General features: G+C 37.5%; 5 protein-coding genes and 1 pseudogene across 5 annotated transcripts; 1 reads left to right on the top strand and 5 right to left on the bottom strand.

The window, feature by feature from the left end:
• Positions 1–359: 359 nt before the first annotated feature.
• Positions 360–3,160, bottom strand: LOC103947134. The gene is made up of 3 exons (XM_009357992.3): positions 2,753–3,160; positions 1,103–1,308; positions 360–758 (listed from the first exon to the last, which is right to left on the bottom strand). The coding sequence occupies exons 1-3, from the start codon at positions 2,852–2,854 to the stop codon at positions 491–493; spliced, it is 576 nt and encodes a 191-aa protein (XP_009356267.1). The 5' UTR covers positions 2,855–3,160; the 3' UTR covers positions 360–490.
• Positions 3,161–4,102: 942 nt separating this feature from the next.
• Positions 4,103–5,547, top strand: LOC103947135 (annotated as a pseudogene).
• Positions 5,548–5,626: 79 nt separating this feature from the next.
• LOC103947187 lies at positions 5,627–6,365 on the bottom strand. The gene has a single exon (XM_009358039.3). The coding sequence runs from the start codon at positions 6,124–6,126 to the stop codon at positions 5,731–5,733; it is 396 nt and encodes a 131-aa protein (XP_009356314.1). The 5' UTR covers positions 6,127–6,365; the 3' UTR covers positions 5,627–5,730.
• A 6,206-nt stretch (positions 6,366–12,571) lies between these two features.
• LOC103947132 lies at positions 12,572–13,953 on the bottom strand. The gene is made up of 4 exons (XM_009357990.3): positions 13,653–13,953; positions 13,249–13,426; positions 13,061–13,124; positions 12,572–12,946 (listed from the first exon to the last, which is right to left on the bottom strand). The coding sequence occupies exons 2-4, from the start codon at positions 13,392–13,394 to the stop codon at positions 12,635–12,637; spliced, it is 522 nt and encodes a 173-aa protein (XP_009356265.1). The 5' UTR covers positions 13,395–13,426; positions 13,653–13,953; the 3' UTR covers positions 12,572–12,634.
• A 1,618-nt stretch (positions 13,954–15,571) lies between these two features.
• LOC103947131 lies at positions 15,572–17,568 on the bottom strand. The gene is made up of 4 exons (XM_009357989.3): positions 17,095–17,568; positions 16,673–16,862; positions 16,463–16,526; positions 15,572–16,340 (listed from the first exon to the last, which is right to left on the bottom strand). Exons 2-4 carry the CDS (start codon positions 16,828–16,830, stop codon positions 16,029–16,031), a joined length of 534 nt encoding a protein of 177 aa, XP_009356264.1. The 5' UTR covers positions 16,831–16,862; positions 17,095–17,568; the 3' UTR covers positions 15,572–16,028.
• Positions 17,569–21,029: 3,461 nt separating this feature from the next.
• On the bottom strand, positions 21,030–23,148 carry LOC103947130 (50S ribosomal protein L15, chloroplastic-like). Its single transcript, XM_009357988.3, has 4 exons — positions 22,970–23,148; positions 22,542–22,887; positions 22,275–22,426; positions 21,030–21,419 (listed from the first exon to the last, which is right to left on the bottom strand). The coding sequence occupies exons 1-4, from the start codon at positions 23,033–23,035 to the stop codon at positions 21,195–21,197; spliced, it is 789 nt and encodes a 262-aa protein (XP_009356263.1). The 5' UTR covers positions 23,036–23,148; the 3' UTR covers positions 21,030–21,194.
• Between the last annotated feature and the right edge of the window lie 2,216 nt (positions 23,149–25,364).

Raw genomic sequence — 25,364 nt, 5'->3', positions numbered from 1 at the left:
TTTTGGGGGGGAAATTGTAAAAGGGAATTTCCCCTAAAATAGTCTGTTCTAAAATTAAAAGTACAGCAGATTTAAAATTAATTTGGAAAGTGAAAAGCTGGTTTGATATTGCTGTGTTTTGAAAAAAAACTATTTCTACTGTGCTGTGAGAATAAGCTCAATTTTGCTGCTTCACATTTTCAGCTTTTTTTCACCCAAAACTGTGAAAATAAGCTATTTTTAAGTATTTATCAAACACATTTTTGAGCTCAGCTTTTTTTATACCCACTTTTTATAAAAGCACCTCAGCACCAAACCAGTACTGAGTCTGTCAGCCACCAAAACTTAATAATTCTGCAACTTGCATTTGCAAGCATTCATACAGGCACTTATATATTCACTAGATAAAACCAATGTAATAAATACACTGAAAAGTATGCTATCACAGAGGCATCCCATACCATAACATCAATATGCAAACTTGAAAGCTAACTAGCACTACGAATTGATTCTATGCATACCCAGTCATCCCGACAGTTGAGCTCGAACGATTTGCTTTGTGAGCTGCCTGAGCAGCAGTTGCCTTGGTGAAGTACATGTAGTAATACACGTTGAGAATCATAGTCGCAACCACAAATACTGCTCCAGAAATGAAAACGCCTTTTCGCAATGCTTCACAGGAGAAGTTCTGAGCATATATCATTTCCCGGTACTTGGTGTGATACGCATTTTTTGTAGCACCGGCAATGAGACAAGCTTCCGCAACCAGGAAAGTTGTCCTGTGGATACAAAAAATGCAGCAAATTATAAAGGTGGAATCTGAATTACATGAGTTGACTGAAGAATAATATATTCAATCAACTCGTCCTAAGGCCAAATTGAAAGAGACTAAGCGGATACCCTATCACACGCTATGATTTCATATGATAAATCGTTTATACCAGGTGCAGGCATACTACGATTTGCAACAGGTTGGCAATACAGAAGTGTTTGGCAAACTTTTTAAAGAAAACAAAAGAAAAGGGAGCAAAATATGATGGGCAGGTTAAAGCAATCGGGGGGTCGATTTTATAATGTTGCCTTGTTCAAGATGGGGTTCCTTAAGAAACATAGGACTGCTCACCATGATGAAATAAAATATATAATGGACCAAGCTCGATTTCCACCAGGGGCCAAGGGTCTGCCAAAACACATGCATTTCGTGACACCCATGAGGAGTGATTCGCCTGAGAGAAGAAACAAGAAACCGCCTACTCCATAACCAGTTGCAACATCTGAATTATACACACAGTATGTTTCATTCGTTTGAACATCTGTACGTATTTCGCCCTGCCAGGAAATGAAGTTTCTTTATAAATTGCTGTTACAAAATATGGACCATCTGCACAAAAATTAACCCAAGATTCCAACAAGCCAATCGGTTACTCCAAAAGTAAGCAGGCATTCAAATGATAGAAATGGAAGTAATCAGAATGGTTTGATCAACCGAACTATGAAACATCACCAATCAGAGAAGAGAACTGACTAACCAAGTGGACCAAGGAAACAGTAGCCTGGATCCACACGTGCTTTTAAATTTGCAAGGCTTCTAACATTGCTATAAGATGAAGATATATTACACTTCACGAATGAAGCCTTATGCAATTGGTGTACATCCCTACTTAAAACAAAAATCCACCCTTGCAATGCCAAGGGTTACAAACTTTTAAATTTTCTCTATTTAGCACTTTTTAAATGTTTGAAAATTCATCATGACACACGAATATACAGACTAATAAACTCTAATCCAACTGACGCATGAATTGCCTCTTCTTATACGCCCACATGATAATGCATAATTCTTCATAAACAATTTCATCCCCTTAAAATAAAGAACGCAGTGATTGGTACAATAGGAGAAACAAAATCCAAAGACCAAGAAGGCATGGTACATTAACTTCACAAAAGAGAATGTTCAAAGGATAATTACTATTCTAAAACAGTGAGAAAATCAAAATTCTTGCGGGCAACCCTGAACCTCGTTATTGTGCGATTCAGGATGATAGATCACCTATTCATTTGTAATTTTACTACTGTAAGGATCATGCAACTAAATACCCATTTACTTCCAGCAACTTTTACACAACTTCAAATATAGACCCACGTTACTAATGAGCTCGGAAATGCTCATTCTTATTGTAAAGGTTTCATAAGATAATCTCTTTTCGCCAAGATCATAGATTGGCAATGGCAACAACTTAACCACGAAATGGAGAGGAATCGACTCCAACCATAGGCTTGTGGTAACGATTCCGCGAAAAATTATGAAAATTAAATCATAAAGTAAATGAACTCAATCGCATATGGAAATGCCACCCTCAGAATCTTAGAGAATTTCAAAAAGGGGGTAATTAAGATAAATAACCATCAGAATTTCGTACTCTTTTTGGCACTGTTTTGGTAATTGAGTGAAAGAAAAACCCGAAACCGAAAAAACAGTCTCACCATCAATAAATCTAACCCAAAAAATGTGAACAAACCCACTTTTCCAATGCGCCGATTACCAATTCCACGACATCCTTAAAAACCCTTGTCTTCTACAGAGCACAAACAGTACAGAACAAACCACCAAAGTACAGAACACAGAATCATGAAAATTAAACACAAAAAACAGATCAAGATACAAAACAAAGACATGTGGAAAATAACACATTCAAAAACCAAATTTAACTACATCTCGAACTGTTAAATTAGAAAGAAGACAAACGGGAAAGGAAAAGTAAAGACGGCTCACCACACTTCTTTGTCTCTCGGCAGCAATGGCAAACCCGAAGGCCACTAAGCTCAGAACCACCACCAGCAGGTGCACCAAAGTCGAACCCTTTCCTTCTCCCATGGCTTCCTTCCTCTCCGGTCTCCCCTCTCCCTCTCTCTCTGTCTGTGTAGGAAAGTTGAGTACAAAAAAGAGTGAGACTGAACAAAAAGTGACAACTTTCTTTGGACGCAGTGCGTGTTGTAAAGCAGTGGAAGCTGTTTTTACCAAAAGAAACCCCTCTTAGACCCACGCGATTATCTAAAAGCGTCAGCGACACGTCCCGGGCAAAGAGTCAAACTATCATTGGCTGTATGGCCTCTAGGGAAGTGTATTTCACGGTGGGAGAGAGTCGCAGGTCATGCGATTATCATGGAATACGAGGAGGCGGGTTCCTGTTTAAAGAGCTTCGAGATGCTTTTTGGGGAGAGGAGGGACCGTTCCCACTTCTATTAATCGGGAATCTGTTTCTCTAGAAAATTCTACAAATGCTACAATTTTATCTACGCCCTAAATCTTTTTCTAATTTCGACTAAAATCTAAATAAGTTGATATATTCACTTCATTGTGAAAAATCATAATTTCCGTCGAAGACAATTGATATCATTATATCCATTAATATTTCTATACATTTGTATGTCGATATTTTCATAAATTTACGTATCGATATTTCCGTCAGTATCGATATTTTATACATTGTTCGTCACACATCAGTCCTGCTTTTTCCATGGCAAGTAGCCCAAACGGGTAGAGTTGTGTAACATATGGACATCTTTCCCTATAGATTGTTGACTGTTTGCATTGAATCCCACATAATATTAGCCCATTACCAATCCAAATGACCCAAAGCAGCCCAATAGTTGAAGGTCTCAGGTGGTCCAACATGATCTAACAGACAAATGAATTAGGTTATAAATATGGCATAAAATTAAAGAAAAACTAATAAAAATTGCTTGAAAACTTTGAGTTTTAATGATAAGTACACAATAAAGGGTAAAGTAAATAGTACAAGGATTACCTTTTTAATGTAAAAATATGATTTTTTGTTAAAGTAAACAATACCGTGATATTTTCGTTAAAACTCTCCAAAATTAAACTGTAGGAAGGAGTTACGGTCATTTCTGTCACAGTCCAGGTTTTGAAAGACGCGAAGATTAGGAGTAAAAAATCTAAAGACTCACAGACGAGAGGAGGAAAAAATCAAGGGCTGAGAAATAAAGTTACACATCATCATACAAATAATTCAAGTAGTGATTCCGATAAGATATGGGTGTTTGCCACCTGTGACCTATGGAGTGCATAACGATAAGGCCAAGTTTTTTTCAGAAATATCAGGTTTACACCGCTAGATTTTTAGGTTATGGTAACACAGGCTAAATTTAGCAGCGAAGTTATTTTCTATATATACATACATGAAGGATGAAGCGACACTGTCAAGTCCCCTTAAGCTGATCACATCTACTTAGTTGTGATACTTTAACGAAGAAAGAGAGGAACTATGGCTTCCTCTATGGTTTCGTCAGCCGCTGTTACCTCCGTCCACCGCACCAGCTCCCCAGCTCAGGCGAGCATGCTGGCACCCTTCAACGGGCTTAAGTCCTCCTCAGCCTTCCCCGTGACCCGCAAGGCCAACGATATTACCTCCATTGCCAGCAACGGTGGAACCGTGGAAGAGTCCAGTGCATGCAGGTAACCGGTAACCCTAGCGAATTGATTTACTTGTCCATCTTACTTTAGGGTTATTTTCATTACTAAATTTAAATTAAAGTTACCATAGAAAGAAAGTAAATTAATCTGCATATGGCTTTGATGTAAAAAATGCAGGTGTGGCCACCAATTGGACTGAAGAAGTTTGAGACTCTCTTACCTTCCTCCCTTGTCTGCCGAGTCATTGGCAAGGGAAGTAGACTACCTTCTCCGCAACAACTGGGTTCCCACCTTGGAATTCGAGTTGGAGGTAATTAACATTCACAAATCACTCTTTAGTTCGTGTAAATGCGACAAAAAAATTATAAAATGTTCAATTTAAAATTCATACGATAAAAATGGAAGGTGTGAAAATCGTTATTCTTTTTACTTAAAACATAGTTTTTCTCGACCTACCGTTAGTGATCCCAAAAACCCATAATTAAAATCTAATCTTATTTAATTTTTGATAAAATGGGAATTTCGTATTAAGCAAGCCATAAAAAGATTTAGGGGTAAGTAAACATGTATCATTTCACCGCTAAACTCGATTAATTTGTAATATATTATTTCTTCTTCGAGTGATACTTATTGTCTCAATGTTGAGCTGACATGTGTTTAATACATTTGGATGAATAAATGCAGAAACCATTCGTCTACAGTGAGAACGGCAACTCCCCAGGGTACTATGACGGACGCTACTGGACAATGTGGAAGCTTCCCCTCTTCGGATGCACTGATTCTTCCCAAGTTCTCAAGGAGCTCGAGGAGGCCAAGACCACCTACCCCGAATCCTTCATCCGGATCATCGGATTCGACAACATCCGCCAAACACAGTGCGTCAGTTTCATCGCTTACAAGCCCCCAGGCTTCGAAGTTCTTAAAAAAAGCTACGCCGCGGCAAACGGCGGCCAACAGGCTATGTTACTTCCCTTCAACAATTTTAATTTCAAATTGACATGTTGGTAGTTTCTGTTTGTACCATTCGTTTTGTGGCTCCAAATTTTATTTTCTTTCTGTAATTTCTCTCCTCGTAATTCTCCGTTTATTCTGTGATATTTGAATTCTATATCTAAACAGAGTTTGTGTTAGTCAACTTTGCATAAGCATGTTAGTTAACTTCTGAAATTCCATACGGGAAGTGATTTTCGCGCATCCTGACAACGGCAATGATAGCGGAAAAAATAATTGCAGAAAATGACTATTTTGTTGTTGCTACAGAATCTTATACATAAACTGAACAATGTAAACACAAATCTTCTCTCCGTCTTTTTTCACGGATTTGGGATCTCTTTTGTGGTTCTTAATCCCCAAATGTCATCGTCCCAAATCACATCACAAAACAATCGGTAATGCGACTCTTCCATAAACTCAACATCCCAAAGTGGCAACCAAACGGACCCCCAGGACATTTGCTCATCCACCGCAACACCACCACCCAAATTCCCCCAGTAATTCTCATCCCCAGCCATAAGATTCTGATCAGCCGCCACCAAACCCAATTGCTGATCATCGCCGCCGTCGATCCTCGCCTCTTCTTTCACGCTCTTGTCGATAGTTTTCTTACCCTTCTTGCTCGCAGCCGCCGCTGTTTTTGTTGTTGTAACTTCAAAACTCGGAGCTTGATCAACGCCGGCGCCGCCTCCGCCACTACGTCTCCGCCTCTTCATTTCTCCCGGTGAATTTGATCTCTCCAAAAAAAAAAAACAGAACACTGGGTTTGTTATATATAAGCAAAGCAGCGATCTAAACCCCAATAAAAAGGAAAAGCAAATTAGGAACTGGTGAATGAGACTTGAAAAAGATATTGATGGTGGGTTGTGTTTATATAGGCAGAGATAGTAGGTTTGGAAGTTGGAGTGCTCGTAATAGTTTCGTGGCTGTAGACAGTGACGGATCCAAGAAGTAATATTAGAGGGGTCAGTGCATCTGTCAGTGGCCGCACTGCAGGCCCTGCAGCTGTGAATTTATGTGTTCACGTGACTTTACCTTGTCTTTGTCGATGAGTTGCCCTCTTCCGAGCACCCAAAAGGGCAAGTTGTGATTGTACTTTTTTTATTTTTCTACTTCTGGACTCCCCCAAAGGGCAACTGGACAAGTTGATTGACAAGAATGCAAATCCAATTAAAAAACTAGTATATATTTTGGTGAAACACGAGCTGCCGACTAAAAGTTTGGGGAGGAGATTCTTGTTTTCGATTGTCTAATTAAAACGGTTTTCGTATCGAACAAAATTATCGTAAAGTGAGTAAGACTAATTGGTTTGTGATTGACTAGTGTCAACCTGTTTGCCCACACTTAAGAAAAATATACGGCAAATGACGTGATCAAATAATCTACGGATGTATTTCGCTTGTGGAAAATAAGACGGATTTCAAAATATCTTTTAAGTTAGGGCAAAGGCACGATGCGCTGTCATATTTGACGGTTCAAAGAATTAGGTTAAGATGCATATGATGTCACTGGAATAAAAAGTGTGGCTTGTGATAGTGTTAGTTGTTGGCAAAAAAAAAAAAAGGAGGGAAGGAACAAAGTGTTCCACGTGGTCTTCTGAATTGACAGCTTTGGAAGGGCCTTTGTCGGAGAGTGGTTGCTGTCTGGCTGACCGACTAGTCCCTTGGCCTAACCTAAAACTGCAAGTTGGGTGTCAAACGACTGAAATAACACGCACACTTTGGGTTAAAATGGTCTCTGTCTTTCTGTTCGTGACAGTGAAAACATCTCGTCGTCGTAGTGGCTTGCATTACATATCACATCCCCGATGCCACTGGCGTCGACTTAATGCTTACCAAGTTGGAGAGGATGGAGGGGTTGAGTCGTTGAGACTTGAGAACGGTTTGAACTTGGACAATTGGATCCATCTTTCTTCTTTTAGCCAATTGATTTTTTTAGCTTTATTTGACACCGTTGCACGTAATCTAAGATTGGTAGGTATTTTATCGAACAACCTACTTTTTGTTGGAGAGTGCAGCTGATATTTGAAAGTTGGTTGCTTAGTTTGGAGGGAAAAAATATCTAAGGAAAGACAGAAAGAGGAAGAAGGGTCACATCCATGTTATATATATGTATACGGGAGATATTGTTATTTAAAAATGAGTAGAAATTTTTATTCAAAATTACTAGTGTTTGAATTACATAATTTTGTTTTTATGATTAGAATCGTTCATATTATGTATTACTTTGTAAGATCATCTACGCAAAAAATAAATTAAAAATTATAATCGTTTAGTCAATCTATTTTAATAAATACATAAACTCTTTGTAATACTTGTACCAATTTTGTTTATCTGTTTTCATAAAGACCAAGGAATAAAGGACCTTATTTTTAATTAATTTTTTACATAAGTGAACGGTTCTAATCATAAAAGAGTTCTATAAATTGACAACATATCGTTTTGAGTGTAAAATTTTATCTATTCTTTGAATACTCAAATATTATTCATATTATATGTTATGGTATGGGGAAAGGATCCTCTACGGATCCCTTCCTCTTAATCTATCAAATTCGAAGATTCAAACTGTTGAATTTGATTCAACGGCTAAAGTTAATATAATTTTTAAAGTTGGTCCCTAGTTGTAGCCGTTGAATCAAATTTCAATAATTCAAATCTCCGAACTTAGTGAATTAGAAGGAAGAGATCCAAAAATGATCTTTTTCCATGGTATGGTATCTTTTCAGAGTATGGCTTTGCCGGTACACGTAGAGGACAGCAGCTATTTGATGATGCAGGAGGTGGAAGTGAGCTGACTCATGCACTTGCGGAAGGGATGCTGACAGCAGCTATTTGTAGGAAACGTTTTGCTTCACAACACACTGGTTCAATTCTAGCTTTATAATCTCCTGCAATTTTTCAATTATTAGTTAAGCATGGCATTGGTTTTGAATTGAATTGGTGATGGGTAAAATGGAAAATGAAGACGTCAATACACACTTGAATCACTGGCGAAACATCTCGAATTTTAGAAATCTGCAAGGAACAAAGAAATTGAAGAGTGAAAAATCAAATCGGATATGGGGATTTTCCCTAGCTCTGTAGATGGCTAATCTCTTTTAACAATACAAAATAGTCTATCGATTGACTCTTGTCTTTAGATTTTAGTTTGAGTGGCTTGCATTGTATGGTTAATTATTTCTGTTCCTTCTTCCATATTTTCCGTGTGAAACAATCTTCAAAACTGATTACACAGATAAAAAAGAAAAACTAATAAAAAAAGGTTTAAAAACTTTGAGTTTTAACGATAAGGACAAAATAAAGGGTAAGATGAATAGTATCATGATTGATTTTTTAATGTAAAAATGTGATTTTTTGTTAAAGTGAATAGTGTTAGGAACTTTTCGTTAAAGTTTCCAAATAAAAAAAGTTCAAACTTTTAATTTCCCAGAAACCAAAAATGAACATTTGTACTAAATTAATTAAAATAAATTCATGGACAGGAGGAAAAAAATAATTAAACGAAGTTCCCCGAAAGAATGAGACCACCAACTCATATGTTGAAAACACATCGATCACTGGGGATTGACCAATCAGCCTATATATTTGATCAAATATGGAGTTAATCATAAAAAGGAAAATTAAAAATAAATCAAACATCAAACTATCAAAGTAACATACCTGAGAGTGAAGACGATTTAGTTTTTGCGGAAAAGGAATATAACCAATTGCAACTGCTAATTACAGTTTCAAAAGCCCAGAAAAATCCTGTAAACAAATCTACTCTTTCTGCCTTTACTTGCTCTACGTTTCTGCAGCGAACAAAAATATAAAAAATATAAAAATTAAAAAAAAAAAAAAAAACCCCAAAATCAAATTAAACAATGCCAGTACTCCATGCATGTGTTCTTTATTCCTCTATCCTGTTCTTGGATTGTTGTGTGTGTCACATCGCGGCATAGTATTGTCTGTTTTGAGCCACAGTATTGTCTGTTTTGAGCCACATTCTCACAGATTTATTCTTGGGCTTCCACCCAAAACGCGTCTTACTATAAAGAGGTGGACATATAAGTATAAGGCATATCACCTCCCCTCCTCCGACGATGTAGGATCTTATAGTGTGGACCATGATTGGGAGAGGCAGTTATGGGGTATCATTCGCTCCTAATAAATTGAGTTGGAAAAGAACCCCAATCGACGGAAAAATTTGTAGAACGTGGAGGGTTAATTTTTTGATTTTGAATCCCACGTTTAGCAGTTGTATCTCTTTTCTGCAAAACTTCTTCTCTTTACAGCTTAACCCACATGGCTTTAATCCTTTTTTTTTTTTTATAATTTCAGTTTTTTATAATTTTATGACAAAATTACCCTTGCGAATTTGTTTTTATTATTTTCGGTCAGGTTTGATTTTTTTTTTTTTGTTTGGGGGGCTTTTTTGTTCAAAATTTTTTGGTGACGTCTTGAGACACCAAACATTCCTTCTGCCTTTCTAATATTAAAAATTAAAGATGAATAACTATGAACCAGCCAGTTAGGTCTTTTTACCTAAACACTTGCATCAAGAGTTCAGTGTTAAAATATCTTACAATGACAATGTTAAGTGCTCAATGAGACAGGCCAAAGGTTACTTACAACAAAACTGATATCGTTTCCAATTTGTGCAAGTGGTAAGTAATAAATTGAAAATAGTACCGATTTTGTCATAAGTTGCTTTTGACCTGTCTATTTGATAATTTAACATGGTAACAGATTTAAGAATAAATAGTGTAACCGATAATTTGCTTAATAATAACTTGACATCCCGAAACTCGTTGGGACCCAGTGTGGACCACTCCCAGTGTCAGGTCCCATGCAACTAACCCCAATAGGATCCTCTCTGAATCCTTTTGGTGAGAATCCGTAAGTTGTGTTCGTTTATCGTACATCGTGCGATCAGTTTTTGTTAGATACTATTTGTATTTAATTTTAAACAAAAATATTTAAAATAATTTCTAATTGCACAATACACAATTAACATATATAATTCACGAATCTAGGATCCTCACAAAAAAATTTCGTCGGCAATCCGGATTCCAACTAACCTACCCTTTCGATTTACAGATGGGAGTATTTTAATTTTTAATATAATATTTGGAATAAAATCCTGTCTCTGGAAGTGGGTCCCCTTCTTGTGACGAATTCAAGCAGACGCCAAGTCTTTCTACTCGTTTAATAAGATCTTTTTGTTGATTGTGTTTTGATGAGACTAGTTCAATTTTTGTGTTAAATTATCATGATCAATGTCTTAATGGAGGATTTAAACAGGGTGAAATTAATAAAATGGATATCATTATCTCACCGCTAAATGATTTTAAACTCAAAGGGGGCGTTTGTTTGTCCTCATTAGGTTGGACTGGACTGGACTAGCTATTAGTCCAATACTGTGTTTGTTCCATGCTGGGACTAACATTAATGAGACTAAAGGGGACTAGCATGGACAAAACCCTTCACTAAGAGGTCTTAGCGAGACCCCCCAATAACCATGGGACTAGCTAAGACTATCCTCTCTTTCTCATCCTCGTCATGCTCAACGACCACTCCCGACAAACTCCTTGTCATCTTCGGTCACCTAGATCAATCATTAACTTTCCGACTCTCTTTCAGATCCATTTCACAACCAACTTTCATATAAAATATACCAAATTGAAGCTGGGAGTGACAAGATTACGATTTTACCTGAATCGAGGCCAAAATGTGGTCGAATGTGTCCGGAAAATGGCCTGGAAGTCCGGCATGTTTGGGCTTCTTCAAATCCATGACAGATTCGAGCATTCAAAGCTAAGATCTCGGTCTAGGGATGGTGATGAATTTTTTAGCGGTGCTAACTTCATCCAATTTAACAAGGGTTGGTCGGAAAACACATCGGGAAACCTGCAACTCGTCGGGAAAATTGGAGCCGTGAGGTTCCATTCGAACAACGCATAGCTAGAGAGGGAGGGAGGATAGAGAAATAGAGACTGAAATCAATAAGGAGTTTGACCAGGAATAAGAAAGAGACATGAATTGAGAGGTCTAAGAGGAAAAAAAGAGGGAGGGGGTGGGACGATGAGAGAAGAGGAAAAGAGTGGGACGGAAATGGTAGGAAAAGATGAAGAAAAAGATAAGATCATAATAAAATATTAATAATTTATATATTAAATAATATAATATTAGAATTTGTTATTATCCAGCTTCTTAGTCCAATACTGCACCAAACGCTTCACTAAGTTAGTCCAGTTTAGTCTAGTCTAAGCCAGTCCAGCTTAGTCCTTAAAGCTAATCTAGTCCGAGATAGTCCGGCGCAACAAACGCCCCCAAAGTTTCTTATGCAACAAGAAAGGAGAATTCGTTTGAATACACGATAATCATCTATTGGACGAAGGAAAGGAAGATACCAAGACTACGTCTTAATTGTAACGAGAGAATCTCTTCAATCAAAACCCCCAACTGGCTTCAACCACGCAAAACACGTCCACTCTGCAAGCTTCAGCCACACAAAACATGTCCACTCTGCAAGCTTCAACCACACAAAAAGGTTCGCATCAAGATATAGATGCTCATCCCTTCGAATAAAGTTGTGTGGATCATAAGCTGAACGATTCTTCGAAGCTGTTTTTCTTCTTTCTTTAAAAATAGCATCGATGATCGATTTCCGATGATTCAAACAGAGTTGTACGAATGAACACAAAAAACCATCACATAGCTGTTGAATTATATGATCAGGGATAAAAAGCACAAGGATTCGGCAAAAGCACAATTCGGAGAGAATCACATAAAACTCAATCGAAAAGTAAAAACACGAACCAAGCCGTGGACAGCAGAAGATAACGAAAACACGAATGGTATATATACACTGTAAATGACTATTTTGATCGACTCAACAACAGCTTCAATTTGTACAGATTTGCTTCATAAGCCGAACTCAAACACAATGAAAGGGCGGTGTGGTAGAAAACACAATCAATCTGTTCTCTACTAAATGCCACAACCCCTCAGGGACTTCTCCTAAACAAGAAGAACGAACTTCGCTCATTATTTGGTTAACATCTCACTTTACTTACACGACACATTTTATTAACACAAATCCCCTGAACATATTTACATTAGACAGAAAGATCGACTTCCTTCACTCTCCGAGAATTTCAAAATTTCCTCTCAATGCTATCAAGTGTAGAAAACTTTAGCTTAATGTTCTCCTATGTACCTTCGTTGATAAAAATCGGGCTCTTTATGCCAGGGTAGAGATGCTGCAGTTCCTTCGATCCGTGTCCAGGCAATCAAACCCCTCGACCCTCACTGCCGGTTTGCTCCCAAAATTGGTCCTTACACAGCCTCCTTTCCTCGTGGACGAGGAAGGAGATGATGATTGACCGGACAGGGCAGGTATTGGCGACAGTGATGAGGACGAGATGAGCTCCTCATCCCCAAATCGAGCGTCCTGAATTAATGGGTTAGCTACTCTGCTCGGTGGCGACCCGCAATAAAATGGGTGCTGCGAGGCCATTTCTGTACACGAAAATTGTTCAACACCAAAGGATCCCTACACAAATCAAACATCAAAAATTAAATTAAACATCACACACATTGAATTACTGACTCGATTACCACCATAATTGCCTAATTAGCATTCAGTTAATTGCAGATCGAGAAGTACCTTAGTGAGAATGTTGTCTAAAATATCAGACCCGGCATTTGAATCACAGAACTCCGCCTGGTGGCTGAAATTCAAATAGTTAAAAATCAAAACCAAACTAACAAAATTTCACAATTTGAATTTTGAAACCCTAAGGAAAGCACAAATAAAAATTCCAAAACAGAAAGAAATTCAAAAATTCGAATTACCCGAAATGCCATCGGAAAGATCTGACGGGATCGTTGAGGAGGCCGAGGCGGCGAGGTTTGGGGCAGACGACGGAGTCCCTGGAGCAAGACCTCATGTCTTCGCAAGCAGAGAGCGCATTGCCTTGCTGTATCCCACAGTGATTCATTTTCCGCTCGGTTTAAAACGACGACGTAAAACCTGGTCAAGCAAATCAATTAAACGACAAGTTAACAGATCTGATCTGGATAAATTGTAACAGAAAATGGATTTTAACTTGAGCGTAAAAATTGAGGAAGGAGATCTGGAGAAGTCGGATTGTTTTCAAAAACGCCAGATCCGAAGACAGAGATTGGAATTACCGAAGATTTTGATGGAAACAAGAAAAATCATAATTTGAAAAGAAAAAAAGACCATGTGAGTTTACCTTTTAAGTTTGAGTGAAGAAGTCAGCAGCTGCTTAGTTGCAGGTGGGAAAAATGGAATGGAAAATTAGGGGGGAAAGGGAAGGTGTTTGGTTGGAGAGGAAGGAAATGGGAAAGGAAAGAAGGTTGACAAAGGAGAGTCTCCATCGAATTTATAGAGCCAATGGCTTAACAGAAAACGAGAGCGAACATAGAATTGTGCGATTAATTAATAAAAAATTTGAGGAGAGAGAAGAGACTTTGGGAATGGGCGAGGGCAACGGGGAGATAGAGAGAGAAGTCAAGTGAGGAACGTGAGATGTGTGGGAACTTGGGAACTGGAGTACGTAACTTACATGATACAGATATGATATAATTGACGTGGTATTTTATGTTGAAAATCTACACATTCGATTATGAAATTTTTGTCGTAAAAATACATTAGTTGCAAATGATGTTGGCCCTTCAAGAGAAAGGATCTCCAATTTTTATTAAAAATGAGATTAGTTGTAGGACTCAGTTCATATTGAACTTCAACGATCTGAATTGTCTGTTTTATAAGTCTTGATTCATAAATCATCCTTACAAACATTAAATTCAAAATGAAATTATTTGCCCATTTAATTATCACAATAAAATTTTAATGTTTTTTAAATAACAAAATGTTCGTTAATTTCTTTAAACCCAATTAAATGCGTCAAATATTTTCGATTTGATTAATATTTTGCAAAGATAATCTATAAAGTGCAACTTGAAAATTGAACAGTTCGGATCGTTAAAGTTATGTTATGGACCCGAACTAATCCTCATTTTTATAAAGAAATGAAAATCTCTTTCTTAAAGACTTCCTTTAAATATATATTGTTACGAATAGCATTTTCATTGTTTAAAAGAAGTGTCATGTGCCTTCATAACAAGGATCCTCTTAGGAATTGTGAGGATTTAGGAGATTCATGTATCGTGTCTGTTTATCGTATATTGTGCAGTCAGAAATTATTTTAAATTTTATTATTTAAAATTGAACACAAACATTATATGATGAAAACTGACCGCATGATGTATGATAAATAAACATGATTTACGGATCCTTGAGATGTGACGGATCCTTGAGATCCTCACATAGAAGATCCGGATTCATGTCTTCATTGGTCCTTCATCGCCTTTGTCAGTGGTTGCTAGACGTGCATAGAACAAAGTTCAACAGTATGGAAGAGGATATCTCCGGATCCACTTTTTGGGGATCCTAAAGATTTTCACATTTTAACCGTTCATCGTATTTGTGTTTAATTTTAAAAAATTAAATGATTTATGATCGCACGATACATAATGAATAGCTAAGATGTGTGAATCCCTAAGATCCCACAATTTGGATCCGGATGAAATCCAAATCCCATTTTTATAACACTATTAGCATGAAGATTATCTATTCTAAAGTAGGAACATACCATAAGTCTCTTTAAAAACTTAATCTTGGTTTTTATAACAATTAGATAAATCTAAGGTGAATTGACGAAAAGATTACATTACCATAAAACAAATACGGCGGGAGATGATGAAACAATGTGTATTCAAAATATTTCGCGGCTGTTTGTTATCCTCCTAGGATTTATTTTTCAAGTTTTGAACAACGTAGATCGCCCGCATAAAGGAGAAACCAAAAGTACATAGATCATAGATGCTTGCCATTTCGAATAAAAGTTCCCAAGGAATGAAGATCAGAGACCATACATCCTCGGCTTTCAAAAAGCATGTCCGTGGGTTCCAGTGATACGAACCGAATATTTCACTAACGAAAACGAAACTCATCAGACGGACTACAAATCCGGCATCCCGGAATTCGGCGTCATGCTCAAGCGACGCGGGTTACAGAACACAAAACTATAACCAGATCAAGAAAGGGAAGTGCAAAGCAATTAAATGTATGTCGTACACAGCAGAAGACGAACTAAAACACAAATGCTTTATTTACACACTAAACGAATGTTTAGATCGACTCAACAGCAGCTTCAATTTATACAGATTCGCTTCACAAGCCGCTCTATGAAACTCCGAAACACCTAAATGGAAACACAACGAAAATTTTCCCACAATAATCTTTTACTTTTTACAATACAAGGGGGGGCGGTGTGTTACACCGCCCCCTCGTAACCACTCCTAGACACGATCTATGAACCCGTTTATTATTTGGTTAACATCTCAATTACTTACATGACAGAGACACATTTCATTTACACAAACCCCTCGTACGTATATACATAAGGTAGAAGGATCGTCGTAGTTCTCTTCTCCTGATGAAAATTTCAAAATTTCCTCACAGTGCTATCAAAGTAATGTGGTTGGCTATATCAAACTTTAAGCTCAGTCTTTTCCTATGTACCTTCATCAATTGAATTGTGATCTCATGCCAGGGTAGGGATACTGCAATTACGTCGATCCCTGTCCAGGCAATCGAACCCCTCGATCCTCACTGCTGGTTTGCTCCCGAAACTAGCCCGAGCATAGCCTCCTTTCCTAGCAGATGATGAAGGAGACGATGAAAGGCCCATTGGGGGAGCGGTTGGCGACAGTGGTGACAATGGGGTGAGTTTCTCATCCCCAAATCTAGCATCCTGAATTAATGGGTTAGCTACTCTGCTCGGCGGTGACCCGCTGAAAAATGGGTGCGGCGAGGCTATTTCTGTACACAATAATTGTTCAACACCGAAAGATCCCTGCAGAAAATCCAACATGAACAAAATAATTACCAACCAGATGCTAATTATTAACCCATCTAAGAGCTTAATTCTTAATTTTTTTGTAATAAAAACTGCAGATCCGGAAATTTTTTATATACCCTTGAGAGAATGTTGTCCAAAATTTCTGACCCTGCTTTCGAATCATAGAGCTCCGCTTGGTGGCTGAAATTCATTCAAACAAAGAATTAAAACCGATATTTAAAACAATAAAAAAATTGCATAATTTGAAACCCTAGACGAATGGTATCTTTTGGAGGAAAAAAAAAACAGACAAATATATAATAAAAAATGAAAAATTGGGAAATTACCCGAGATGCCATCGGAGAGATCTGACGGGATCGTTCTGGTTAACGTTAAGGAGGCCAAAACGGCGAGGTTTGGGACAAACGACCGAGTCTCTGGAACAAGTCCTCATGTCGTCGCAAGCTGAGAGGGCGTTTCCTTGCTGAATCGCACAGTGATTCATTTCTTCCTCGCTTACAAACGACGTCGTACAACCTAATCAAACAAATCGTTAATCAAAATTAATCGATCTAAAACAAGCTTAATTAGATGCGAACTGAACAGATCTGATCTAATCTGAAATTTTCCAGTCAATTGAGCAGACAAAGATCAAAATTCATAACCTGGTATCAAATCATTTCTCTACGATCAGAAGCACCAGATCGACGAACAAAATTGAAACAAAACAAAAAAAAAAAAAAAATCAGCAAAAAATAGATGTAAATACCTGAAGTTGGGGTGAAGAGTTGAGCTGCTTGGCTTGCCTGTGTAAGGAAACCCTAATTGCTAAAGAGACATCACAACAGAGAGGGAAAAAGGAAGCAAAAATTAGGCGAGAGGTAGAAGACGGACGGGGAAGGAAACTAGGTTAACAGAAGGGGCCGTCCATCAGATTATAAAGAAAAAAAAATAATATTAAATAGAAATATTAAATTCGAATTAAATCGGAGACGGATGGAAATTAGGTTTAATAGAATGAGAATCCTCTCTGAACGCTTTTGCGAGGATTCTGAAAATTCTTAAATCGTGTTCGTTCATGGTATATCGTGTGATCAGAAATCAGTTTAAATATTTTTATTTTAAATTAAATATAAATAGTACCTGAAAAAAACTAACCATATAATATACAGTAAACGGAAATGATATGAAGATCCTCACAAAAAAGATTCGGAAAGTTCCTCCCGGTAGGGATTGGGCAACAGATGACAAAGCTAGAGAGAGAAAGAAAGAGGAGGAGAGAGAAGACCGCCGGAGGCTCTTCCTTATCTTTCCTCTCTGATTAAATACTGATATTTTGTTAATTTAATATTTTAATAAAAATTAAAATATATTTCTTTGGGATGTCAAGTTGTTAGGAAATGGTGGCATAATATTTTATTTGTTTCACGCAGGCGGTGCCTCCCGCAAGAACTCACATCGATTTCGGCACCCAACCCATTGGAAGACCTAACCGTTGCCGGTTTTTTAACTTTACTGTACCTGCAACCCCCACGTGTCACGTGCATCCAGCATCTAAGTTTATTTTTGTATATATCGATGCTTCAATCGCAAAATTATATTCTCTTTCACCCCTCGACAAAGTGGAAAGCTAAAAGAGAAATTTCTCCTCAAAGTATCGGTTACACAATCAATCATACCTAATAGATAGATAGGTCCAAGTACGTTTAATGTATTTAATTATTTATTTTTATACAGTTTTATAATTAAATTATCTCGTATTTTATTACTTTATATATAAATTATTTTATAATATGAATAATTCTGATCATAAATACAAAATTTTGTGAAATAATAACAATGTTTCTGGAGGAGGAACTTTTCCTTATTCATTGAAGAGCCAAATTAAGTCCATTGATGGAATACAAGTACGGTTCATGAAATTTCAATTTTAAACATTTGTTGTTTAGTTGTTTGACTACTTAATGCATAATTAAATTGATGATAAGGTAAGTAGGGGACTCACTTTTTGCTTGACTTGAAAGCCACACTTGCATCTCATAGACTAAAATTAGTTATATGGCTTCGACTTTTCTTTAATTTATGTTTCGTATGTGAAAATGGCAACAAATCGCCCGATTGGGATTTAATAATTAAAGTGTGTGACTTTTACATTGTTACAAACATGCCTACATCTATCACGTCATAAATTAAGAATCATACGATTAAATATACCAAAACATAAACCGATACGATTTTACATTCTTTTGTTCCCTACCTTTTAATATTTAGAAAACAAAGTACGCAAAATACATAACGAGAATTTTGAAGTGCTTACCAATAAAAACAAAAGTCCTTTTTTCTAACGAACATGATAAGGTGACATTTCTCACTTCCAATCTTGTTTTAAAGACTATGGACCAAAAAATTCTTGTTTAAGACAAAAGTGGTGACGGCCACGATTTGGCCACCTTTTCTCTTTGACTTTGAAAATGGGCGGCAAAATAGCCGCATATCTAGCATCCCCTACACAGTTGGTATCGTCACCGGCGTTGAAACAAAATAAAACGGCCTAAAGCGAGACAGATGCCACTCGAACAAACATAACAATATTTTGAGTGCGTTGACGAAATACCAAGGAAACTGTTGCAGCTTGAATCGTGGCATATTCTGATGTTGTCACGGATCATGATCCGCGATGTGCGTGTAGAAATTGGTTTTTGCATGGTTGGACTTGCTGGTGGGACTAAAACCTGGCAAGTAGGAAGTGTCGTCCTGTACTAGTAGGTATGATTCGTGGTAAGCATGTGATGTGTTTCCTTTCGATGCTACAAGGCACGAACACTATGTCGACAATTGCGCAACTAAATTTGATTAGTACGTGCCCAACGTAGATAATGAATGGACATGAAAAGTATTTAGTAGGAGAAACCAAGTAATGGTGGATATGAAGTGAAGCTTATGTCTTTACGCTACAAATGAAGAGATTCTTGTGTTCGTATGTTTGTGTAGAGCACCCAGGCAAATGAGGTCCGACTAAAAGATGGAAGAGACTAAAATACAAGAAGATGGAGCGTTTTATGCTGATAATCCAACAACTACGTCATTTTTTTCATATGCACCCAAAAATTTGTTCGACTCGTGGCTAGACCTGGCAAACGAGTCGTGTTCATCGTGTTTGTGTCGTTTTTGTGTCATATTCATTATTTTAACGAGTAATGTTGTGTCAAACTCGTTATCTTAATGAGTTTTTAACAAGTGACTTGATTCATTATGGATCGTGTCGAGTTAATGAGTCATGCAAAAAATTGTCACGTCCAATGTCTAGATATGATAAATGATATCTTATTGATTTCTTCCAGGTTATCCAGTAACGACTTGACTCGTTAATCGGTTGTATAAGAAATTGTCAAGCTTATTCATGGCTTTCATTTATTTTAGGTTGGAGGCAGTTGTAGCTTGATTGGGCTTTTACATTTCCACTTTACCAGTCCACATAAGTAGTTGCATAAGATGTTGGGTTAGGTCATCACCAACTTTTAACCAAATTAAACCAAAACTCATAAATATTTGCAGCCATATGCAGTTTTTGTGACTGAAATGACGCATTTGGGCACGTTTCTAACGCGAAACATGAACGCAGATCGATAATTTAGTAGTTAGGGGCATTGCCTTAACGTTACTTTCTGAGAAAGTTGGAATTGTGAGAGTCTGGGAGGTGGAGCAATTTGACAGCTACCTAATCATATTATGTAATAGCATTTGGACCCGCTATCAATTTCCTTGGATTTCGATGTCAAAATTTTTCATTATGACGGAAACACGGATGATGCATCACGTGTTTTTATGTAAGTGGTGGGAAATTTTATTTTTTAAGTTATTAACTTTTTAATACACACATCTCAACATTTGTATAATGACACGTGATGTACCATCTATGTGCCGATCACACTGAAAAATCTTTCAGCTCCATAAATTAGAGAGAGAATTCTCCACCACTTTATTGTCCTCGTGCCATTTGGAAAAAAATTAAAATTGTTTCACGAGAAAGCACTTAATTGAAAAACACTTGCTAGATCTCTCAAAAATAACACTTGTTTTGTAACAGAAATTTTAATGTGTTTTTATAAAATTACTTCAAACAAACTCACTAATGAAAAAAATATAGGCAGAGAATTGTACGATTTTAGATACGAGGTTCACCAAACTTGACTTTTCATAAATTTTGGTATGTCTTAAAGAATTGGGTTTACATTATTTACAAGTTAATGCAATAAAATAGTTTAGTACAACCCTTTTTGAGACAACATTTTGGGTTTAGGGTTTGGCGGTCCATTTCTTATCTTCCATTTCCAGATATGGCTGCGACAGAGTGGTTACTTAATCACCGGGCAACAGCCTAAAAGCCGGCTTGATCACTCCGAAAAGTAATCACCATCATTTTCCCTTAGGTCCCTCCCTGCCCTTGCCTTTTGGAGATAAAAAATCAAAATCTTTTGACAAATTAACGGAAAATTACTTGCGTCATGCCCATTTCTTATCATTCACCAAAACCGGGCATGACGTATATCATTCACCAAAAACAGGCAAATCAAGGGTGACACTGATCAATTTTATCGACGACTCACATAGGTAATTTCCTAGTTAGGGATGCCAACGATTTGAACTTTTCTAAATTGAGGTGCAAAAGACCTATAGATCACTACGTTACGGCCAATTCAAGGGTTGATAAATATTACTTCTCACGTTATATGAAACAATTGCCAAAGTTAATCTGTAATCCCACAACAGGTACAATGATGGTAACAGGAAAGAAGATTAACATGCCTAAAAAAATGTTACCGTGTACTACTTCACCTAGAGTCTCGTACAGGCTGATTATGAAGTCGTCTATGCAGACACAGAATCGGTTGCAGCAGCAGCAGCAGCTCGTTTCTTGGCAAAGTATTCATCAGCACGTGCAAGGTTCTTGGCAACCGATGGCTTTACCCACTTCTTCCTACCCGGCAATACAGTGAGGTTGCAGCCAGCAGCCTCTAGTTTCTCCTTCGCCGCTGCTGAGAAGGCACGTGCCTTTATATCCAGCTTCACACTTAGCTCCCCATCACCAAGAATCTAGAAGAAAAGAGAGCAGGCAACTTTATTCTTTTGCTATGTAAAGATGCTTAACGAGCAGTGCACAGTGATAAATACCTAGGTTTTGTAACGTTCCTGTCAAGCTTAGGAATTATCGTGCCACATGAAGCTTGCAGTGGCCCTAATGCTTGTACCACATTTCTATTATTCTATAGTTTTTCCATTAAAATCTCAATGTATCATCCAGATACCTTAATCGTAAGGGACGTATTACAGCTGCTGAATAAGGTAAATAAGCCTACTTATACTCCATTTTTACAAAATTACAAAGAAAACCTAATATACTATCAATTGCATAAGTGCTGGATCATACATGTGGATTTGCCAAGCTTTGCCCAGAATGCATCGCAGTTGGGATGCTTTAACCAAAACACGAATTCTAGTAATTAGAAACCGACTAATAAAAAACTGATTCAAAATATCATCGCAGTAGGGGACTCATTAAATAAAAACAAAAGAAATTCATCCAGGCTGCAAGTTCTATACTATGATTCTCTGCCAGTTACACTATCATTAAAAACAAAAGAAACAACAATCTGAAGAAGGAATTTTCAGTTAAGAGTATCACTGTTTTGAATTTCCCAACGCTCGTTGTCTCATTTAGCAAGGTGCAGCGGCCCAACAGAGGTATAGAGGCCAGATTTACAGGGTTTAGGCATGATAAACAGGCAACATTAGTACGTTAACAAACGGAAAAGATGACTAAATACTAACACTAGGTGTAAGACTCAAGGTTTGATTTATCCATCCATACTTTAAAGTTTAAAGCAGCATATCATATTTGAGCATTCGAACATTTTACATTGTGTAGAGCAGACAATTTAAAGTATATACCTTCAAAGGGAGTTTCCGTTCTCTTCCGGATGGGTTGATCAAACCCTTGTTCTTCAAAGTTTGCAATGACACTTCTTCGCCTTCTTGAAACCCTGCGGCTTCTATGTCTTTCAAGTTAACAGGGACATACTTCGGTAGCCCCGCACTCATACCTTGTCAAGAAAACAAAACAAGCTTTGAGCAATGCACGAACAAATGTCACTGAAACATTTTCACGAACACATGGCGTGCATTCGCAATAAATAAAAGATGAGATAATGTAACTACCTCCAGCAATTCCCTTAAGTTTGGGAAGTCGACGGTAAAGCGGCATCTGACCGCCTTCAAATCCAGGGCGGACGCCGGGTCCGGACCGAGACTTCTGTCCCCGCATACCGAACCCGCAGCTGTTCCCTTGCCCGGCTGCTATACCTCTTCCCTTTCTCTTGCCCTTCTTTCTGGACCCGGGCTGCGGGCCCAAATTGTCCAGCCTGAACCGCACATTGCCGACCGGAGCCCCGACTGTGGACGCCGCCGCCTTATTCAAAATCACCAGTGGTCCTCTTTCCGTTGCTCCGGTCACCTTGACGGAGGGAACGCTACACAGTTTTTGCCCCAAGTTTCTCGCATTTCCCTGTAAAGAGTGAAACTATTAGCAGCTATTTAGCAAATCATATCAAATATTAGACAGAGAAAGCTCGAGAGAAAGAGAGTGCCTTGAAAGAGGAAGAAGGAAAGCTGAGAGGTGGAGCCGGAGGAAGAAAGAGCAGGGAGGTTGCCATGGATGACACAGAGCGGGAGCCAGCAGACTAGCAGCGTGTGGCAGTAACGGATAGGATAAGTTTCTTCTGCATCTTCTTCCTTCTTTTTATTGGTAAAATTGCACAAATGCCACTGGAGTTTTAAAGTTTTGTGCAATTACGGCGTGAACTAATTTTATCTGCAATTAATCCTCAAACTTCATGATGCGTTTCTATACTCAAATTTCATAAAGGCCATTTTTAAATACGTATTTCACTCTCTTAGGGTCCAGAAGACTCACAAAAGTATTTTAGCATTTTCTATCTATCATTGTGTAATTCTTCTGAATTAAAAATTAAACTCAAGACGTATCGCAAGAAATACTCAATACCCATCATGTCACAAGCTCTTTGTTGCTTATGCGTCGTAGTTTGCCGAGGACATGACGAACTTTTTGAATGTTAGGGCCAAAGAGCTTGTGCCTGGAGGAATGATGGTAATGATCTTGTCTGCAATCCCCAAAGGGAGGATTAGGATTCTCTTCCCTTATTTTTCTATCCTCTTTTATCTTCTACTCTTACATTCTCTTCTTTTGTTATAAAAAATTAATATAAAATGTTGACGTATCTTAACTGTTCAAATAGAAGGGGAGGAAAGGGGAAGGAAAAAAAGAGGAGAGAGAATCCTAGTCCCCCAAGGGATAGCTTATTATTTATAAGGAAAACTAATGAAAATATTTAAAATTTTTTAGTTTTAACGATAAAGACAAAATAAAGAGTAAAATGAATAGTACCACTTTTTAATATAAAAATATGATTTTTCGTTAAAATAAACAATACCGAGAGTTTTTCATTAAAATTCTCTTATTTATAAGCTCCTATAATTTACATTGAAAATATTAAAATAACTTTGTTGTGTGCTAGAGGATATCACAAATAGACAAAAACAATGAAAGTAGAATTTCACATGCTGGGCCTCTAAAAAGTGGAGAGGCCAGTAAGTGTTTTTACTGGAAAATATACGTTGATATAACTTTTTACAAATCTTTAAGTAAAGAAAAAATTCACTAATTGAAATGTCCGTTTATTGTTTATTTAGTGTTCTCTAATAAAAAAAAAGTTTTTATTTTTAATATTTGAAGCCGAACCATAGATTTTCCTTCTCTAATTTTTTTCTCAAAGAGGTGTTTTAGAAAATAAAATAATTGTTGACCCACAAACATAATAATTAAAAAGAATAACATAATTATATACAGTTAAAACAGAGATGACCAGAAAAGAACAATTGCATAAGGTGAAGTGGATTCCTTCAACTTGCCATATTATGCAGCCTCGTTAGAGAGAATGGAGTCGTCAAACCCAGCAGCATGGCTGAAAGGTCGTCCAGTTGACATACCAACTTTGATGACACATGTAAGGGCTGCTGTGGAGGGGATGTTTGCCAGACACTTTTGAAGTGAGGTCATCGATGAAATGTTCGGAAGAGTGACCGATAAACTTCTAGACATTTCCGACCTCGTAAACTCACGACGCGACGAGAAAAGTCATCATCTTATTCAAGAAAATAAAAGGGAGCAAAAGGAGAGAGATTGGAATTCATCACCAAACGTAAGTGCTAGTGTGTACTTGATAAAGCATTGTCTCAATTATCATCAAGATACTTTTGTTTATTTATTTTCTTTTTGCCGGTCTACAGAAACCATCATTACAACAACAAATCCTTATTCCATTAAATTCTGTACAACAACATGATCCAAGAATTTCAAACTAACTGTCATTATAGAATTTTCTATTTTTTAATCGTCACTAAAATTCAAATCAACTCTTTAGGGAATTTTTTTTTTAAATTGAGCATAGCCACATGATCAAGAGTAATAGCTCCATTGTGACATCCTGATCTAATTCTGTAGTTGGTGCTGGGGGTGTAATCCATATGTTGGATTTGTCTCTGAGGAATCAATTCTTGGTTCAACAGACAGAGTCGATATCTCCATCAAGATCACTTCCTAAACATTCTTTTTTTTTTTTTTTTTTTTGAAAAGTAGGATCCAAAAGGATCGCCAACGAGGAACTTTTATTAAAACAAAAACACTTACAAACCAAACAAATGCCCAATTTATTTTTATAAACAAACAAAGAAGACACATAAAATGAGCCCAACAACCATGAAGCCCAAACAAAGATGAACAACCGAGAACCATCCACTGTGGTCACCACCGCCGATCCGGGAATCAGCCAGCCACCCGATCCTCCATCCATTGCAGATCATCCCTTCCACGGTCGCCACCTGCACACAACCATTAACAAGAGACGGTCGGTGAGAGAGAAGCCAACCATCGAAAAGAAGCGCTGGGATATTCCTGAGCAACAC

This window comes from the organism of the source record quoted next, unplaced genomic scaffold (assembly GCF_019419815.1).
Source record: "Pyrus x bretschneideri cultivar Hongxiangsu unplaced genomic scaffold, Pyrus_bretschneideri_v1 Contig6, whole genome shotgun sequence".
Lineage (NCBI taxonomy): Eukaryota > Viridiplantae > Streptophyta > Magnoliopsida > Rosales > Rosaceae > Pyrus > Pyrus x bretschneideri.
The sequence above is the reverse complement of the archived record's forward strand: the minus strand, read 5'-3'. Positions and strand labels throughout refer to the sequence as shown.

Bases quoted from the DNA above. Each gene is read 5' to 3' on its own strand.
- LOC103947134 (XM_009357992.3), bottom strand. From the start codon at position 2,854: ATGGGAGAAGGAAAGGGTTCGACTTTGGTGCACCTGCTGGTGGTGGTT. The intron at 1,309-2,752 runs GTGAGCCGTCTT...ATTTCCTGGCAG, and splicing joins CCGAGAGACAAAGAAGTGTG to GGCGAAATACGTACAGATGT. The intron at 759-1,102 runs GTGAGCAGTCCT...TTGTATCCACAG, and splicing joins ATATATTTTATTTCATCATG to GACAACTTTCCTGGTTGCGG.
- LOC103947187 (XM_009358039.3), bottom strand. From the start codon at position 6,126: ATGAAGAGGCGGAGACGTAGTGGCGGAGGCGGCGCCGGCGTTGATCAA.
- LOC103947132 (XM_009357990.3), bottom strand. From the start codon at position 13,394: ATGAATCACTGTGGGATACAGCAAGGCAATGCGCTCTCTGCTTGCGAA. The intron at 13,125-13,248 runs GTAATTCGAATT...TTTGAATTTCAG, and splicing joins TCTTTCCGATGGCATTTCGG to CCACCAGGCGGAGTTCTGTG. The intron at 12,947-13,060 runs GTACTTCTCGAT...TGATTTGTGTAG, and splicing joins TAGACAACATTCTCACTAAG to GGATCCTTTGGTGTTGAACA.
- LOC103947131 (XM_009357989.3), bottom strand. From the start codon at position 16,830: ATGAATCACTGTGCGATTCAGCAAGGAAACGCCCTCTCAGCTTGCGAC. The intron at 16,527-16,672 runs GTAATTTCCCAA...AATGAATTTCAG, and splicing joins TCTCTCCGATGGCATCTCGG to CCACCAAGCGGAGCTCTATG. The intron at 16,341-16,462 runs GTATATAAAAAA...GATTTTCTGCAG, and splicing joins TGGACAACATTCTCTCAAGG to GGATCTTTCGGTGTTGAACA.
- LOC103947130 (XM_009357988.3), bottom strand. From the start codon at position 23,035: ATGGCAACCTCCCTGCTCTTTCTTCCTCCGGCTCCACCTCTCAGCTTT. The intron at 22,888-22,969 runs GCACTCTCTTTC...CACTCTTTACAG, and splicing joins TTCCTTCTTCCTCTTTCAAG to GGAAATGCGAGAAACTTGGG. The intron at 22,427-22,541 runs GTAGTTACATTA...TTTCTTGACAAG, and splicing joins ACTTAAGGGAATTGCTGGAG to GTATGAGTGCGGGGCTACCG.